The sequence below is a fragment of the Malaclemys terrapin genome, chromosome 3 (assembly GCF_027887155.1).
Source record: "Malaclemys terrapin pileata isolate rMalTer1 chromosome 3, rMalTer1.hap1, whole genome shotgun sequence".
Classification (NCBI taxonomy): domain Eukaryota; kingdom Metazoa; phylum Chordata; order Testudines; family Emydidae; genus Malaclemys; species Malaclemys terrapin.
The window spans coordinates 114,307,537-114,326,784 of NC_071507.1; the positions used below are offsets into that span (position 1 = coordinate 114,307,537).

The 19,248-nt window shown below is 39.0% G+C and overlaps 1 protein-coding gene across 5 annotated transcripts in view; it reads right to left on the reverse strand.

Moving 5' to 3' along the window:
• Positions 1-19,248, reverse strand: part of TPD52L1 (TPD52 like 1) — a 112,936-nt gene that overhangs the window by 49,468 nt on the left and 44,220 nt on the right. For 4 of the 5 annotated variants that reach the window (XM_054022397.1, XM_054022396.1, XM_054022395.1 and 1 more), the window contains exon 4: positions 8,370-8,471. In XM_054022397.1, the coding sequence (XP_053878372.1) occupies positions 8,370-8,471 (102 nt within the window). Of the gene's footprint in view, positions 1-1,090; positions 1,130-3,394; positions 3,410-8,369; positions 8,472-19,248 lie in introns of all 5 variants that reach the window. The other variant, XM_054022399.1, reaches the window with a different exon arrangement.

Consider the following 19,248-nt stretch of genomic DNA (forward strand, 5'->3'; position numbering starts at 1 on the left):
TCGAAGAAATAAAATGTACATCAGGGGTCTGATTTTTTTGTTCGGTTCAAGTGACAATCCTCTTGCCAGTCAGCCCGCTAACGGCAGCCTATTTTATTCAAAAACTGAATATAGCTTTTTTATTTTTTAAATGCTTTTGATTTTTAATATTGCCAGCGGAAAAGAAAATGTATCTATCACAATCATGCTGTGGGCATAAGATGTGATAAGCATATGCTCGGTCTTGAGGTGAGACCATGGATCACAGTAATCCCGGCAGGGGGATTAAGATGCTCCCTTGATCTCCTAGTTGGGCTACTCCCATCATGGTTACAGCAACATCCCTTGGGATGCTACTCCCTATCCATGCAGATAGGTGGGGTATAGGCAAGCAGGACTGGGGAGTGGGAAAAAACACGTTGGCCAGCACAGCTGAGCCAGGAGAAGTAAGAGGATGGCACAGTCTCATGCCCTCACTCTCTGCTCCTAACTCCACAACTTAGCCATTAATTTACAGTGTTCTGATTTATTAATAATGACCCACTGTCTAGCAGACTCCTCTGACATCACTACTTTCCTGTGGGTACATATTGCCCTTCTTTTACTGTAAGAAGTGAAGAGGAGACATGGTCTATTGATCAGCTGATCCCTGTAAATCCAAACAATACCGAAGTAGATATCTGATCACGTATTTAGTCCTTAAGGTTTATTTTTTCATTTCTATTTATTGAAATTTGTCTAATAAAGATACTTAGAAACAAAAGGTCAGATACTCCTCCCATTGACGTAATAGCACAGTTCCTAGATGCAGTGAAAATATTTAAATTTCACATTCGATAATATGGATCTATAAACATCCACTCCTCAAATTCTTCTCAGCTCCCTCTCATCTGTCTAACGGCACATAACAATACTTTAACAGTTAATAACTCAAAACCACCAAAGGGCCCAGTCTTGCAGCCCTTACTCAGATGAGTAATCCCATTGATTTAAACTAGCCTACTTATGCAAGTAAAAGTTGAAAGATCAGGACCAAGAAAAGCAAATCCCCAAATAAAGTATGTATGGTTTTACTTCAGCTTAGTGTATACAAATAATGTTGGCACATTACCTCATAGCAGGCATACTTATGGAATGGCGAATAGAGTAACTGCCACGTGAAAGCGCGAGAGAGGAAAGAGAAAAGACAGCACTATAAGCAACAGTTTGCAACATGATCAGCACACTGTATACATGGCAATTTATTTATTTTTAATTCAGAAGTGCTGGTACTGAGCTCCTGCTGCAAAGAGCTCTCCTCCTCACTTTGATCACAGATGTTCTGTGCCCCACCACCTCTGCAACTGATCAAGAGGCTGAATAGGGCTCAGAAGAACTGCACAGAGTATCTCCTGCTAGCAATCCAATAATGGAATCAAACCTTTTCAGTTCACAAAAGCAAGGCATGTGCAAGCTAATATCATGCAAAGGGGTATGAAAGTGCCTTTGTATTCCCTGTGAAGGGTAAACCCTGTAAAGAGCTCTGTAGGTGGTGAATAAATGAAATTCTAGGGTTTCATGGTGAACATAACTCTCTCTTTTATTTGAAATTAAGAATGGCTCCCAACTACATTTAAATATTCAGGCTAGGAGTACTTCATATACTGGAGGAGTATGTACTGTGCCAAAAATCCATTTATTGCTACTTTCACTATTGATTGACAGCCAAATCCTGGTCTTACTGAAGACAATGGGTGCTTTGCCTTGACTTAAATGGCACCAGGATTTGATTCTTATCAACTAAAGTGATTATAACAATTAAGACACAAAAGCATTCACATAAATTTTACATTATAATGTTCCTTATAAATTAGAAATGCACTTGTATAGTCTATCTATGAAATTGCTGTAAGTAGGGGGAGGAAATCACACACACACACACAATAAAAAATTAGACATGGAAAGATCTATTTGATTATATGAACCCATCTTCCTGCCAATGCAGGCATGTTCTCTATTGTATATTTTCTAGTCATCAGTCAAGACAAGATAGTTTAAAAACTAATAAACCGTAATACACCAATAACCATTCAGTAATAAATGCAAAACAAGGTTTTAACATTCAACTATTTCACACTGCTTTTAAACTTAAAAAAAGTACAAACCCTACAGCCCAAGCATTCCAAAAATGCAGTGGATCACGTTCTCTTTTCCTGAACCCCCTACTAATGCCTGCAACAATTAACAATCCAGGTTAAATGAAACAAGCATATTTTCCACTTCGTTCTTGTGCCACGTAGGAAAGAAGCAGAAAACTGGAAGTATCTGAATAATTTAGAGCAGGCTGCTCATCTACTATCAGACACATACCTAATATAAGCTCTAAGCAAAAAGATTATTTAATCCAAAATGACATTAAAACAGGATTCATTGGGAGGGGCCATGTGATGCATGACATGAGTATGAAGAAAATTTCCCCAGTTCCTCATACCAATGCAATTTTATTTTCTTTAAAGAAAAATAAGGAGAGTGTATTCTTGCCACTCCAAATTACTGAATTTATAGGATGAGAGAAGCTCTGGCCTAAAATGGTGACTAGGGCGGCTGTTAACATTACATGAAACACCTAAAAACTCTAGTGAGTTTATTAAGAAGGGGGGGCCTGTAAGGCTGTGGGAGCTTTAACCCGTTAGGTGCTCAGCAGAGTTTGGTGGAGAATGGTAATTGTGTTTCATGGAGAGTTTCAATATTTGGTTCCAGTCTGATTCAGAAACACTCCCCCCGCCCCAAATTTTGATATTTGCTGTGAAAGGGAACCCGACTCTACTGAGAGCCCTTTGAACATTTTGAACTTAAACACAATTTTATGTGCTTTGCAGGCTCAGCACCTGCTTATTTTTATTAGTTAGGGCCATGTTCTACCCTTGGATGTGTCTGCAGGACTCGTGCTGAAAGCAACAGGAGTTCCTCAGTATATCTTAGGGCAGGACTTGGGCATTTTTGTTTCACTTAAAAGGTGGTAATTAATCAGTGATATGACAGTTACAAAACTCTGCTGTCCAAACACAATTTGTACTGAGCTTTTGCCGTTTATGCTCCAACCTCTAAAAATAACAAGGGACAGTTGAGATAACCGAACTGTATGTAAATGGATGTGCCTGAGAGAAACATCTTTTGAACTCATTCGTTATGTGAATTTGAGTCTAATCTATCCAAGAATGTGGTAAACAACATTCTGAATCCAATCTGAAGGTCTTTTCACATACTCCAGTCATAACCCTTCTAGGTTCATCACACTGTAAAAATCAAGATGTTGTGGCTGATCTGGAATGTATTTTTATCTGGGAGAATAATGTTGAAAGGAAAGAGGGCACAGTGTTGAACAAGCCATATCAAAGTCAGCAGCAGCATTTATGAAGAGCAATACGCATCTTACCCAATCGAATGTGACCTAGGAGGGCAGCATAAAGAAAGAACAGCAAGAGTTAAGAGTTGGCATAGTATGAAGCAAAACATGGGTAAAAAAAAAAAAAAAAAATCCAAACGATCTCCCATTAAAATGCCAAACCATCCTTGGGAGAAAAAGAAAATCATATGCATCAATTTCTTGGCACTTGGAGAATGTGGATCAGTTGAAACTCCTTCAAATATACCTTCACCTACATAATCAAACAATGTGTTACATAATCAAACAAATACTTGGCATGTACCAGAGTCTAGAGTATTAGTCCACTAAACCTTGTGCTGTCTCAGACGGTTTCATCTTCATTAAATCACTGTTTGAACAGACATTCTTGGGTTCAATGAGACAGCACAGTACAACACACTTACAGCCAACAAGACTGGGCTATAGGACATAATTTTTATTTAGGGGAAAAATTTAAATGAAAATAGTAAATAATAAATAATAATAATAATGAGCATTAATGTTAAGAAACATGTGTTTTCAGAATTGCCAGCCAGAACAGTGCTTAGGAAAACAGAAATATATCTGCCTAAGTAATAATTTTAATAATAATACTTTTTAAATGTTAATAAAATAAAATTAATTCTGCCAACACCCTTAAAAAAAAAAAGAAAAGAAAACTGCTCCATAAACTGCTATAATTCTTCCATGCTGATGCAGAATGTAAGTTCACATATCAATTAGTTGGGATATTACAGTCTATAATTAATGAATTTTCAAATGGAAAAGGGAAATGCTTGCCAGTATCTGGTCAGTGGTCTTAACAATCCAATGTACTACTCTAAATAATGCTGTACAACCAAAATAAAACCTGTGATGAAACAGCCTGCTATATACTAACAGAGACTTCTCAAATGATCTCAGTTGAGTTTATGATTAGTGACATGGCTCAGTGCACGTTATTGGGCTACATGGCTTGTTTCACTTTATGCAAGATTAAAAAGGAACAACTCTACCATCCCATCAGTCCATACCATGGATAGTATACAAACTAAGGGCTAGATTGCAATTTGGAGTACATACCCCTGGCATGGCACAAAGGGGAAGTAAAAGCATGCCTATGCTCCTGCATGGGCTAGCCATATTGTGGGTTTGGGTGTGCTGGGAGAAGCAGCAGCATCTGCTACTCCTCTAGTTCACAGCAAAGGTCTGGGAAGTGGGCAGAACTTTGCCTGGCCTGGTCCTGGAGTGGTGGAACAACATGCTACCTCTTGCTATGGGCTTTTTCCTTATGGCACAATCTAGTGCTAAGTGACACAGGGGCTAGATGCTACAAAGTACATAGAGTTGGTCAGCAGCAGGAAACAGCAACACTATGCCTTACAACACTGAATGCACTGCATGTGCAATACAACAGTCTCACAATGCAATCCAGTATTGCCAGAAATATAGGCAGGACAATTAAAGACCACATCATTCACTGTCACACAGAATGAAGCCAGAATAGTTAAAGATAACGCATATGACAAACCAACCACTGATGAGCTCATGGATTAGGGTGTATTATTGAACATGACTGCATGGGAGTTACTGACATGTGACATTAATGGATATGTGGATTAATGTCACATATCCTGACCCTGAGCTCTGGAGTCTCTTGCTGGCTGATTTAGTAAACAATCACTCTATAGAACTGGTTTGGTTGCCAACACCAGGACCTGCCCGCAGGATGCCTATAGTAGCAAGACACCTACCTACCTACCATGTATCTATGCAATAGGCACTATTAACATAAGTCTGTTCTCCTGCATATTGGGGAGGTGGTGTGCATTACTGTTTCTATATCGCTTCTCTACTCTTCTGCAGTGTAACATTTGGACTCCTGACCTTGTACTGCCATAGGGACACAGGCACTGACTTATATTTTTCCTGGTGGGTGCTCCACCTCTGCTCTGCCCCCACTCCACCTCTTCCCGCCTTTTCTTTTACTGCCACACATGCTACATACTACACAATGTTGCCCTTCCTAGTGCTTTCTCTGAGAATTTAGCTTCTTGAGGACAATAATGGAACATGACCTGGGGAGAGCCTAGCACAAGCCTTGCTCCACTTTACATGCTATTTGGACTATTTTTGATATGACTTTTTTGTATCAGGGGGTAGCCGTGTTAGTCTGTATCTACAAAACAAGGAGTCTGGTGGCACCTTAAAGACTAACAGATTTATTTGGGCATAAGCTTTCGTGGGTAAAAACCTCACTTCTCTATGCATCTGAAGAAGTGAGGTTTTTACCCACAAAAGCTTATGCCCAAATAAATCTGTTAGTCTTTAAGGTGCCACCAGACTCCTTGTTGACTTTTTTGTAAATACTGTCAGGGGTATCATGGTGGAATACGCTTTTGGATTATCTACTGGGATCCTACGTCTTCAGAAAAAAAAAAGGGCGGGGGGAGGAGAGACACGTGCTTCTGACAATGTCATGGAAAACGATCAGTCCGTTTTGGGCTCAGGAAGCCACTGGGAGGCATGTTCTGCTAATATGAGGCCATTTGTATCTGTGGTGCAGGAAGCCACTCACTCAGCCAGATCCACACATGGAGAACAGTGACTTGAGAGACAAGGAGGGAAGAATTTGGAAAAAGTCATACCGTGCTGAGACCGGACCTTGCCTTTTACTGTAGAATCTCCAATACTCTAGAATCTATCCCTAGGAGACTAACTTCAAACCCAGTGCAAAGCATAAGGAAAGGGATTTTGACTGGGAGATGCTGAGTAGATGGAATCTTCCCTATCTGTGACCAGGTGCCAGTGCAGAGACTAGCACAGTACCTCTACACCACTGTTCTAAATTCTAGATTATAATAGCGGCAAAGGGCTTGTCCATTATGCAGAGGGTGTGCCCAGGTCCTGGCCATAAGTCTAACATGCCATAGCCCCACTCAGTAAAGCAGAGCTCAAGGGGTGAAGATTTCCCTTATGCAGCCTCTGGCCTCCCTTCTCTTCATGATGAAGAGCAGCAGTGGTTCTGGTGCTTGCTAAGCCTTGCTATGCAGGGAGGGGACTGGGCAGGAGTATCAGGATTTATCAAGCTTTCAAATTTAACAAATAAGTAGCAGAAAAAAACAAAACAAACAAACAAAACAAACCAACCAACCCCTTTATTTGGCTGCAAAGAATTATGCACAAAACATTCGCAGCAAAACCTGCCTGCATTTGAAATACTTGTAAATTGGGTTAATAGTGCTATTTAACTATATTTGCTTTAGTCATGCATTGCTCAATTACGACAAAAATATTTGTGCAATCATTTGCTGATTTCTCTATGAATTAAGGCTCTTATTCTGTGAGGCTCTAAGGGTCCATGTGGATCCAATGGCAGGAGTGGAACATGAAATCTGGTTGCACTAGTCTACCAGCAATTGAGAAAATATAATGTAGTCTTGATTTCCCCATTGTACAGTGATTCCATTTTTAAAAATGAATTTATTTTGGAGTTTTCAATAGTGCTACTTATACAACTGATATTCAGTAAGTGATTCAAAGTACAAAAGTATCTTGTACAAAGTTCTTCCCCCTGTAAATCTCAGTGCTGGTGAAGCGAGTTGCTATCAGATATTTAGCCTCTCTGCTCAATTCTATGATTTGCACACACATTTCTTTTGAGTTAGTCTACTAACTTTCCCTTTGAAAGTACGGAACAAGGCTTTTTATGCTAGGACTTACCAAATCTAAAATGTTAAGACATTTAGTGTCTGCAATATAGAAAAATACATCAGGACAAAAAGCCTATTAACTAAAAATGCTGGAGGAGAAATTCTGTGAGCCAACTCTTTTTTTTTTTTTTTATTAAAACTTCATATTGTTTATAGTTTCTTCCTTTGTTCCTTTATTCTGAGAGATCCTAGTGAAATTAACATTTTTAAAGATACACTGTCAGGTACCTAAAGCCCAACACTCAGCTGGTGTATGAAAAGCACAGATCCTAACAATTTCTTAATAATATGTATTATTTTCAATTAAACTTCTTTGGATCTAAACAGTCCAGCAGCGTTTGCAACCAAAACTTTGCCGACTTGTGCTAGCCTGTGAAAACTGGAAAGTGAACCTGAAATCAAAGTCTGGTTTCCATACTGATTAATCCCAATGAAATAAAATACTGTTTGCTTATTCTTTGTAATAGTCTTTGTTTTAAAAATCAAAGGTGCCACTAGTAATTCTTAACGGGACCGAGGTCCAAGATGAGCAATATGAGGTTCTGCACTAGTGGCAAGTGTCAGGCTAGGTGCCTTGTTGCCCTTTAGGGCTAGAAAGAAGTGTTTTAGATCAGTGGGAAGGGAAGAGTCCCAGAATCCCAATGGGTCAAACCATACTTGCTGCTCGCTCTGGAAAGGCCCAAGATATCAGATACACTTGGGATTCTTTCATTTTAATTCAGGCTAACATCTTGACCTTGCAAAGAGATCCATGTGCACGTGTGTGTCCTGCAGAGTGTCCCATTGAAGTCAACAGGACTCATGTTTGTACCTACACCTCTCTGCAGGCTCCATTTTTTTTTTTTTTTTTTTTTTTTTTATAATTACACCAGTGTATTTCTGGAGTGAGCTGATGAAAGTGTCCAAAATGTTTTTCAATTTATTTTCCCCCAAGAATAGTGCAGAGGCAGGCCTGTTTTCTTCGAAAGACGTCTGTCTCTAAAAATCCATTTATGAATAAAATTAGCTGCATTTTCCCCCAGTTTTATCTATACACCTCCCTAGGTTTGCAAAGTTATTTAGAAAGGATTCCAAGTTGCAATACCTTTTCTTTCTACCAGGACTCATAACAGAAATACATCTTAATACACAACAATTTTTTCCTTTAGGCTGAAAAACGTACGGTATAAAATCATCACAATGAGCAGTATCAGCAGTAATACTTTAAACCCTAATTTAGAAAGAAAACCTGCCAAGTGTTCTTTTGTCTTTCTCCCTTCCCCCGAAATAAAACCAGAAGTGAATTTCTGTACCTCATATCTCCAAATTTCTTGCCAATGGCTGTTCCTACATTGCTGATAGCTGCTGTTGCCTTCTGTCCTGCATGGCTCAGAGTTTCATGTGTTTTCTTGTAACTAGAAACAAAAGCAAAATAGTGGTAAGTCGTTCATGTAAAAAGAGAACAGATGCTCATCTGTGCTGCAATTCATTTTTATTCTCCATATTTCTAAATTTGAAAAACATTTCTACTAAGGGTTAAGAATTGAGATGGTTTGTCAGGTTAGGATGTGCAATGCATGCTTCTTACGTAGTTTTCCAAATGCAGGCTGGCCCTAATAGGACCATATTACCTTCCAGTGGAGTGAATCCCTCCCCGTGTTCCCTCAGAGAGCATATCCTTTGAGTGGGTTGGTGCAATCCATTTAAAGGTGAAATGCAGTCATTATGCACCTTAAATTCTGGAATATATTTTAATATAATGAAAATCAAAACAGTTTATAGAAATATCAGACACTATTTCACTAAATCCATCATTGTAAAGTGAGGGGGAAATTGTCCCTCAGGGCTGCTGATATTGTACTGATCTACATCCCAGCAAAAAGTCTGAAGATACAATGTAGGACTCAAAACAGATCTTCTGTTTGAGGGCATGGGAAAGCAAGCAATCTCAAAAGCTGTTGTAAATTGTACTACAACTTGACTTATAACCTATATTCCTGGACACATCATCAGAGCTGATCAAGTAACAAAAACAATTGAGTGAAATTTTAGCAATTTTTCTTGCATGTTTGGTCTAAATACAAAGTTCCTACGAAAAATCAATTTTTGAAAAATGTCAACCAATATTAATTATTAATATAATAGAAACCTATTGTAATAGAAACCTAGCCACAAAGCGGTTGCAATTTATAAAGACAAAGTGTGCCATAGCCAGTGAAAATCAGGGTGATGACCAGCACACATATTTTCTTTTTATATTGTATATTACTGTATATACTGGTTCATTAGCCTGTTCGTTTATAAGCTGACCTCCCAAGATGGTTAGGTAAAAATAGCAAAAACTTTATGACGTTTTCATAAGCTGACCCTATATTTCAGGGGTTGGCAAACTTTGGCTCCTGGCCGTCAGGGTAAGCCGCTGGCGGGTTGGGACGTTTTGTTTACTTGGAGTGTCTGCAGGCGCGCCACTTCCCACAGCTCCCATTGGCTGGCAACGGCTAACCGCGGCCACAGGGAGCTGAGGAGCTCCATGCCTGCAGACACTCCAGGTAAACAAAACGACAATGTATTAGATATTCAATTCAATGATTCCATAGAGTTTAAAATCATCAAATTTTGGTGTAGACCTGTTCATAAGCTGACCCCCACTCTTTGATGCATCACTTTACCAAAAATATTCGGCTTATGAACGAGTAATATATATATAAAATATATAAAAACTACCCTCAGTTGCTCCTATACACAGTCATTGTCTGTGCAATTTTTGTTTTTGTTATCTGCCACTATTAATATTGTAACCTGGTATTTAATCCTTGCATCTTACTTTTTAAATTTTAACTGTTGCTTGCTTAGGGCTTGATTCTGCTCCACTGAAGTAAACGGCGGTACATCATTGACTTCAATGGGAGTAGGCACAAACACTTATTGAATAGGAAAACTAGCTTAATTCTCTCAGTACTACTCTATCTCATTGGACTATCAAAGTAACAGCTTCACATTTGACTGTTTTAAATATATTTATGTATATATTTAAAACACGCCCTAAAATGATTGACTTATCTTTTCAATTAGGTAAAGTAATGCCAATCTTTTGTGTTACACTTTGTTATTCGTTAACTACTGAAGGAAATAAAAATGTTCATAAGATGAAAAAAGGCTCCTGAAGAAATCTGGACAGCAAGTGCACATTCAAAGCAGTTCTGAAATCTTTCTTAAATCACTCATGTAATGTTTGGCACGTGTATTCAGACACACAATCTTCTTAATTCACACACTGCTGATTTATAGGACATGCTTTGACTTGTCATGCTTTCATTTCCCCTCAATACTGTTTAACCTATGAATTGTGAAACAGTTTATCATTCCACTTTTCTGCACTGACAGTTCTTTTGTTGAGCAGACAAGTTCTGATCACATTAAAGCCGCCCTCTCTAGGATATAAATGACATTTTCAGTGAAGCAAAATGAACCCCGAATTAGGAATACTGACCTAACAAAATGAAAGCACTTGCAATAAATTACCTTATACTCTGACTATATTGCTGAAAAAGAACTTTAGAAATGAACATGAAAAAATTATTATTTTGTTGGTCTTATTTATCCTTTCAGCACACGCAACAGAAAAACACACACCAGAGACCAGTTGGGAAACCTCATTGCCTAGTTCCTTCAGCAGAAAATTGTTTTCTTACTTCCCATATATATGAAAATAATATAGTTTCGGTGGGTGGGGGAAATGGGGACAAAAAAGGGGAAATAAAAATTAAATAAAATGGCATTCACATTTACCATATAGTAGGTCATATATATTACCCTCATTACCTCCATGCTATGTCTTTTATAGCATATAATGATAAAAGAAGCAGAATTAAGGCTGCCAGGCAAAGCTTGCTCTTTACTCCGGTAAAATCTCAAAATAATAACCACCACATGGTTTCCCAGTGAACACACTTTGATTATATATACCCCGTACCCCCTAAAGGCAAATGTTTGCCAGATGATTCAGCAGATGACAGCTCTAGAACTCCAGTGCTCTGCTCCTGCTCTCAGTAAGTGACATTGCTAGAATGACTGCAAGTGCTGGAGAAAAGAGCGACTTGCAAAGGAAAGAACAAGGATTACGCCTGGTGGTGGTTTTCTGTTTGTTTTGTTTTTTGTTTTAAATGGTATGTAAAGAATGCCCAAAAGTTAGTTTGTTATTTAAAAGGGTCTCGTCTCATCTCCCCTCCCGACTCCTGCTTGTTTTTCACCTTAGAAATAAAGAACATCACATTTTTTGGTTTGTGTCTTACATGTGTATTGTGAGCTCTCTCAGCACTGTATTGAAAAGAGGTGGGTGGGAATGCTGAATCTTTAACAAAGTAATCTTTTCTCCCAGCTGCATATTTGGATATTTGAGTTACGTAGGTGTTACCAAAAACATACAAAAGCCAGAGAGCTTTAAACATTTTTAGCAAGAACTACTTCCCCTCACATATCACATTTAACTGCGTGGCATCGCCAATACCACAATCTTCCCAGCACTTCTCCACAGACCTGCTCCAAAGTCCATGGAAGTCAAAGGAAGGTCTTTCCAGTAACTTGAATGGGCTTTGGATAGACTCCCAGCAGTTTAGACAGCCTTCAGGGAAAAAAAGATAGACAAAGTTTTACTTTTCAACGTGATAAACAACTTGGCGGTGAAGGTGGATCATGAAGAAACCTTTTAGGCCTTCTTTATACATCAAAGAAGCTAAAAAAAGGGTACAAATCCATTTTTTCCCCTCCTCATTTTCAGGTCACCTTTCAAAGGCACATTCAGGAACTAGATTTGCTAAGAGGACCTGGATATCTGGCCTTTCAACCTCCAGGTCATCAATTCAAATCCACCACAAGTCGGTGACAGAAGGTTTTATTTGACAGTTGATTGATAACATCTGTCAAATAAGTTGGAGGTCTCACTCAAATTCACAGCAGACAGAGGCTCCACCTCACAGAATGCCATCAAAACTGGCTGCACAAGGGGGTGCCTCAGCAACGAGAGCAGGACTGAATAATCATGGCGACTGTACCCTCATCTTAACAGAGTTGCCAACTTTCCGATTGCAGAAAACTGAACACCCTTGCCCCACACCCTACCCCTTCTCACAGGCCCTGACAGCAGGCACTTCCCCCATGGTTCCTGGCCAATGGGAGCTGCAGAGCCGGCACTCGGGCAGACCCTCGCTAGCCACCCCTGCACCTAGGGGCTGCAGGGACATGTCGCCACTTCCAGGAGCCATGCAAAACCAAGGCAGGGAGGGAGCCTGCCTAAGTCCCGCTGCGCTGCCGACCAAACTTTTAATGGCCTGGTCAGTGGTGCTGATGGGAGCTGCCAGGATCCCTTTTTGACCAGGCATTCTGACTGAAAAATGGATGCCTGGCAACCCTACGATGGTACCTAAACCAGAGGTTCTAGCACACTGCTGGAGCAAGGTAAGGAAGTTTACTTAGCTTGTAAGCTCTTTGGGAGCAGGCACTGTCTGTTCTGATTTGTATAGTGCTTAGCACAATGAAGTCCTGGTCCATGACTATGGCTTCTAAGCACGACTAAAATAAATAAATAAAATAAATAAGAATTGCTGCTTCCTGTGACAAAATTTTTTCTTTTGGATAACTGGACGGTCCGATTCTTTGGTGCTGACAATCTGGCACCTTTTACAAAAACATCCAGGTCACATTAAATGATGGTATGTGTTTAAAATGGAGAGATGCTATTTTATTAAAGTATTCTTTCTAATTTGCCTTATTTCTTTAAAAGTGATTCTCCTGTTACTAATGCCTGCTTTATACCTATGTCATTCAAATGACATCAATGAATGTTCCCTAGAGCAAGAGAGCAGGATTGGGCCTTAAAGTAACTTTTTACAGCTCTAAGTGTATAGCCCTGTGGTTACGTTGATTGTCTTAAAAAAAATAAAATAAAAAAAATCAAATATACACATTCTAGCATCATGGGAAGATTCATTCTTTCACAATGGAAGCAAAATATATCCCAAAATAATGCATTTACACACATTGTGGTTGAAATCTCGGCTCTGTTCAAGTCAACAGAAATTTAAGTTTCCTCTCCAAGGTACTGCTACTGTGTGCTAGGTTGATGCTGAGAGTGACCAGTATTTTCCCCCCCTGCTATATAAATACCAAAGGCAATGGATCATAGGTATCTAATGCTTCCCCCCTGCCCCCACTCAAAAAAAAAAAAAAAAAAATCAAAGCCTGCCTGCCACATGGAATTCACTCTAACCTCTACTTCTGATCTCTCACATACACCTCAGAAAAGCTCCCGGAAAGTTGATAAAATTTTATAAATATGCTGCTGCTTATAGACAAATTCAGAAGCTACAACCCAAATTTATCAAATTCTCACACAACAATTGATTTGCATTTGTAGGGATTAGAGGTTATCCCAAACTGATTAGCCAAAAGCAACATGCAATTTGATGGCTCTTTTCAGTAGAGGTAAAATAAACTCCATTCTCCCTGCCATCAACTTACCTTGGTCTTAAATGATTACATTTTCCAACACTAAGCTCCATTCATCATGCCTGCATTTTTTATTTGCTCCAGTTCAGGAAAGCCATTAAGCACATGCTCAACTTTAAGCACGTGCACAGCGTTGTCCTAAATAGGGATGCTTAAACAAATCAGGGCCATAATATAGACTAGCATAATTACAAGGTTCGCACTCCCCGATAGCCAATAAGGAGCATGTTACACGGGAATTCATTTATGGGTTTAATGTAGCTGGAAGCCAAGGCAAGAAACCTCTAGGAAATAGCATGTGTGTTATTTAACAGAGTGACTGTACTCAAAAAAGAATCTCACTGTTATAATTTAGAGCTGAATATTTGAATAAAATAACTGGTAAGCGCCTTTTCTTTTTCATGCAAGCATAAGCAGCTCTATGCCACAAACTACCCAGATGTCTTATCTATGTATGTATTGCAAGTTCTACACATGGCACTGAAACTTTAAAAGGATAATTCCCGAATGCCTGTGTCCAGCAGACAAGCACTTCTTTAGTTAATAAACAAATACATAGATGAAGACAAACTCATTTGTGTCTATAAAAATACTACTTTGCTTATAGAGCACATTCATTCTAGGGACCAGATGAAATAAGGTAGATTGTCAGTCTGACTAATATTACTTTTTTGTAGCTCCCATAAATACTCTGTCCTTCCTAATGTTTCTATTAGGAAGAGGGCAGCATTTGTGTTCCTAATACTATAGTTGTTACATAACACTGTAAGTCCATCTAAGACTGTTATGCAAATAGCCTTTTTTGAGCTAATGACACCACCAACTCTCTGGAAAGCTGAGCTCGGATGTGGAAAAAAATGGCAGTGCTGGAGTAGGAAAGCTTTGTGAAACTCTCAAACACTGACGGGAACAATAATGAAACAATAAATCATCAAGACAACAGACAACACTGGCCATTATGGAGATAGTAACTTTAACTTGGACTCCGCTAAAATTACCTCAGGGTCAATCGAACACAGGGATGCAATCAAAGCTCTTTCTCTCCCCAGATTTTTATCCTCCTTTCAGATCAGAAAATGTAATCTTTTTCACAAATGACAAGTCCACAGAGGTTAGTGGTTTTGCCTCATTATACATGGTTACTGAATTATATGTTAACAGTGCATTTGTTCAACACTATTTGTTCGGATGCTTTTGGCTCCTCATATTTATTTGCATAAGTCTTTCTATTTTAGACCATGTCAATAATACTGGTAAGTGGTGACCTCTTTAGCAGTGTTTCTGACTTCTGGAGACATTATTATGTTTCATCAGCATTAATAGCATGAGCCAACTCTTTTCAAATTCTCATGTAACATACTCTCACTTGCGGTTGGTTTTTTAAATATGCTTCACAATTTAAATGTTTTTAGAAGCCTCTAAGGGTAGCAACGAAATTCAGTATTCAGGTTAAGAACTATAAAGGCTAATTCAAATTTGCTCTGAGGAAAAAAAAAAGTGTAGAATAGACAGTGTTTATTAATTAGCTCCCTGGACTGCCGAATGCTCATATCTGCTGAGTCATGTGATCTCTAACAGCTTTTTAGTATTGGCCTTCAAGCAACCATTATTTATAATTACTTGGTAAGCACTGACAGTGTGGGATCTGTGGACATAAATAACAATGACAAGGTCTTAAGATGGTCAATAGCTGGTCAAAAGCTGACTGAAATCGCGCCAAATGACCCTGAGTCTTCAGACTGAGAAGCCTAAGATGCAGTACATTTAGAGCAAAGATATTCAAGAAACACTGGATCACCGACGCACTTGTGTTAGTATCACATGGTAAATTCATTAGGCCTCTCTTCATGCTCACACCGACGTAAAGCTACTGAGTTTAGTAGAGTTACTTCAGATTTACACTAGCCTATGTAAGAACAGAATCAGACACTGATTTCAATAGAATTACTCCTGAATTACATTAAATTATAAAAATCATGCCTCCTGTATTTAAGGCATCAACATTTATTTCATGGTATCAGAGGAGAGAGAATGCATGTCGGGGAGCGGGAGGTTTTAAAAAAAATATTGTCCATGTTTTACCCTGCTTGCTTTATCCAAAAAAGGGGTTAAATAATAGAATTTGACACCTAAGCAAATATGGTACATGAATCACTACCAGGGTTAATCTGTAAATTAAACTGACCTGCCTCAATCTGAGTATTTCTAGTATTTATGTTTTGTTACTTTGTTACCTTCAGCCGTAGCAATTTAGTTTAAAGCTTTTTTTTTTTTTTAAATGAAATTCTCCTTTCATTTTTCTCTGTAGGATATAGTACCTAGTGATTTCAAGAACCTTCATGATGATATTATTGGAGGCAATCTTACAGCAGACATGCACTCTATAGTTAGATATTTTTCACAAACTATTTACAGTAAAAAACTTCTTCACGAATTATTGTGCCACTGTGGCACTAATAACTTACCTCCCAGGGAGCTAAGGTATCCTCCATATGTAAAGTAGACTTATAGTATATTTTGATCATATCACCAAACAAGCTTGAATGTTATGTAATCCTTTTCCCCTATTTGCATTGTCTTGAAATATGAGAACAAGGCACTACTGCTGATTTTTATGGCACACTTAATTCAAACAAAGAAAGGGAAATATTGCTTCACACAATATGTAATCAGCAGAAAATACTGCTTCACACAATGTTTAGTCAGGCTTCATACATTTATGATGTCATCGAGTTAGATACTGTAAGTGGATACTTAGATGACCATCATTTGCAATTACACAGAATAAAACAGGGTAATCAAATCTCATGCTTCAAGGTACTGGCTGATCTCATCAGGTCAGGATGGAATTGCTCCTCAACTGTCAGGTGAAGTTTGACCTTCCTTTGAAGACTCAAACATAAGCCAGTAGAACAAAGATATCAATACATTATTTCTATCTCGTATGGCAAATCATGTATTTGATATGACATTTGGATTTAAAAACTTGCATTCTATGGAATTAACAGAGAACACATTAGTTAGATTAAGAATCGGCTCATTGACATCTCAAATACAGTTGCATCAGTAAGTGTGGCTATTTCTAATGGGTCCCACAGGACTGGTTCTTTGTCCAATGCCATTCAATTTTTTTTTTTTAAATCAATGCTCTAGATGAAATCTTTGTTGATAAAGTTGGCAGGTAACACAAAGATTGGTGGGACTGTAAATAATGAAAACAGCTTATTGTTACAGAATAATCTGAAACTGCATGGTTCAATGGTCACAATCCAACAACATGTACATCTCACCATATCAAGTCCCTGCATTGCAGGTGCCTCAGGCATTGGTGACACTTTGGTCTCTCCTGTGGCACACAACAGTTTGGTCTCCTGAGGACTGAAATGCTTAGTCTAACCCAATGTACTGTACAGGGGTAACTGAGTGAAATTAATGGCCTGGGATATAAAGGCTTAATGAGCTAATGGTTCCTTCTGGCATTAAATTCTATGAAACTATGAATAATAGTGTATAATTTTAAAATCAGCTTCAGTAAAGCATATGACAACATATACTGTTAATTAATGTACCTTCATTTTGCTAATGACATTCAGTGTTCTGTTTCGGTCTTTTCTGGGAAAGAATAATCCATTAGGAGCTCTCCTCCATGATAAAGCTTTCACGAGATGCAAGACGACTCAAACAACAACAAAACCATACAACAGAGCCTGGTGGCACAAGCCATGTCTTACAGAGCTTGCTTCTTTTTCTGTTTAAAGCATTAGTCAGCTTAAGAATGAAATGCTCTAGAATGAATGTAAAGCAGCTGTGTTTCTGGGAAACACTTGATTTTATAGATATTTTGCTGGGGATTTCATGTAAAAGCAGAGGGATGACTAGAGCATTAATTAACACATTTCATTTGAGCTTTAACAGGCATGTAAATGATATATGTTGCAAGTATAGTTTATTCTAATAATCCACAGTTAAAAACACGTTCTTAAGAATGTCAGAGTGACTGAGCTTGCATCTTGCCATCTCATCCATGCAGATAAGCACGAAGGTTTATCAGTGACCTAAACTTAATTCCCACTCTGCAACTGAGTGATAGCAGCTCTCTCTCCTCTTCCTACCTGGAACCTATTATAGCATTTACAGGAGCAGTGAAGCCAAAATGTAGTTATTTTGCCTAATATAGCATTGTAATTGTCTCCAGTGATGGCCATCTCACTAAAATGACACCTGGGAGCGTCTCATCAGGGATTGATTTAAAAAATAAATAAATCTGTATTTAAAGAAAAGGGAAACCCTTTTATCAGCATTCACTGGCTTTCACTAGCACTGCTCTAGTTAAAGCTGTATCACCACTTTCAGGATAAACCTTTATTTTCAGGGATTTATAATTTGGATCAACACTATCAAGGGTCAAATTCATAGCATCAGTTGAATTAATCCATTTGTACCAGGTCAGAATATAGTCCTTAGACAGACTGTAATTTGGAACAAAAAATAACAAAACCCAACCCCGCCCTCCCCCCCCACTCAAGTTATGCCTGGCAGAATTTTTGTTTTTAACAATGTGTCCTCTCTCCAAATATATTAAGACAAATGGAAATTACATGGGCACTCTGAAGGGAAAATACATCTCAAATCATTCAAAGGAATTATGCCCCAGTTTGCCCTCACCCCTGGAGAAATCTAAAGAAAAGGCCAGAGCGTCTGAAGACTCATGTATGGTATGTGTATACAGCAACCACTGAGTGTGACTGAAACTCAGGCACACATCTCCAAGCTAGCTTTGTCTTGCTGGCTTGGGTTGCAGATCAGTGAAGCTGCAGCCGCACATGCTTCAGTGTGTGCTGTACAAGCCTTCCCAGAACCCTGGGTCATTCCTCGGCTGGCTTGCCCGAACTGAAGTGCGTATTGCCATGGCTTCACAACTCTGAGCAAGTTACATTAAAGCTAGCAATACAGACACCCTGTGATGTTCTCTTGGTGCAGTTTCCTTTCCCTTGCTCCCTGTAAAATGGGCAGGGGGCTCCGCCCACAAAACTTGCAGATCCTGGGTAGGGTGACCAGATGTCCCGATTTTATAGGGACAGTCCCGATTTTGGGGTCTTTTTCTTATATAGGATCCTATTACCCCCCACCCTGGTCCCAATTTTTCACACTTGCTGTCTGGTCACCCTAATCCTGGGAGATCTGCCAAAGGCTAGTACTGTGCATACAACACAACACTCTGCATACAACACTCTGCGCTGCCTCTTGGGTCCCCTGCCTCGGCTCCATGAAATTCTGGCCTCACTGAAGTCAAAATAGTTTTGCCATTGATTTCAATGGCCAAGATTTCACCTATTACATCTGTCTGGATCTCCACACTCAGAGCAGGAGGGAGGATGGGGGGTGAGAATCCACAGGATCAAGAAGGCATTAATACTGCCTGTTATATGCAATACTGTCCACTGTCCTGTCATATTTAAAACTGTAAAATGTTTTGGAGAAACAACTGGAAGATGCAGTTGGCGATAAGGCACAGCTTGTATCTAGTCAGACTTGCGGAGAAAGGCTCCAGAAAGAGAATGTGGGTAATGTACAAAATTCTTAGAGTCGAGTGCTGTGATTAAGATTTCTTTGAACAAAAGTCACAAAAGGACATGATCTGCTGTTGGACCTGTGCAACCTTGCAGACTTCAACAGGATTGGACAGGA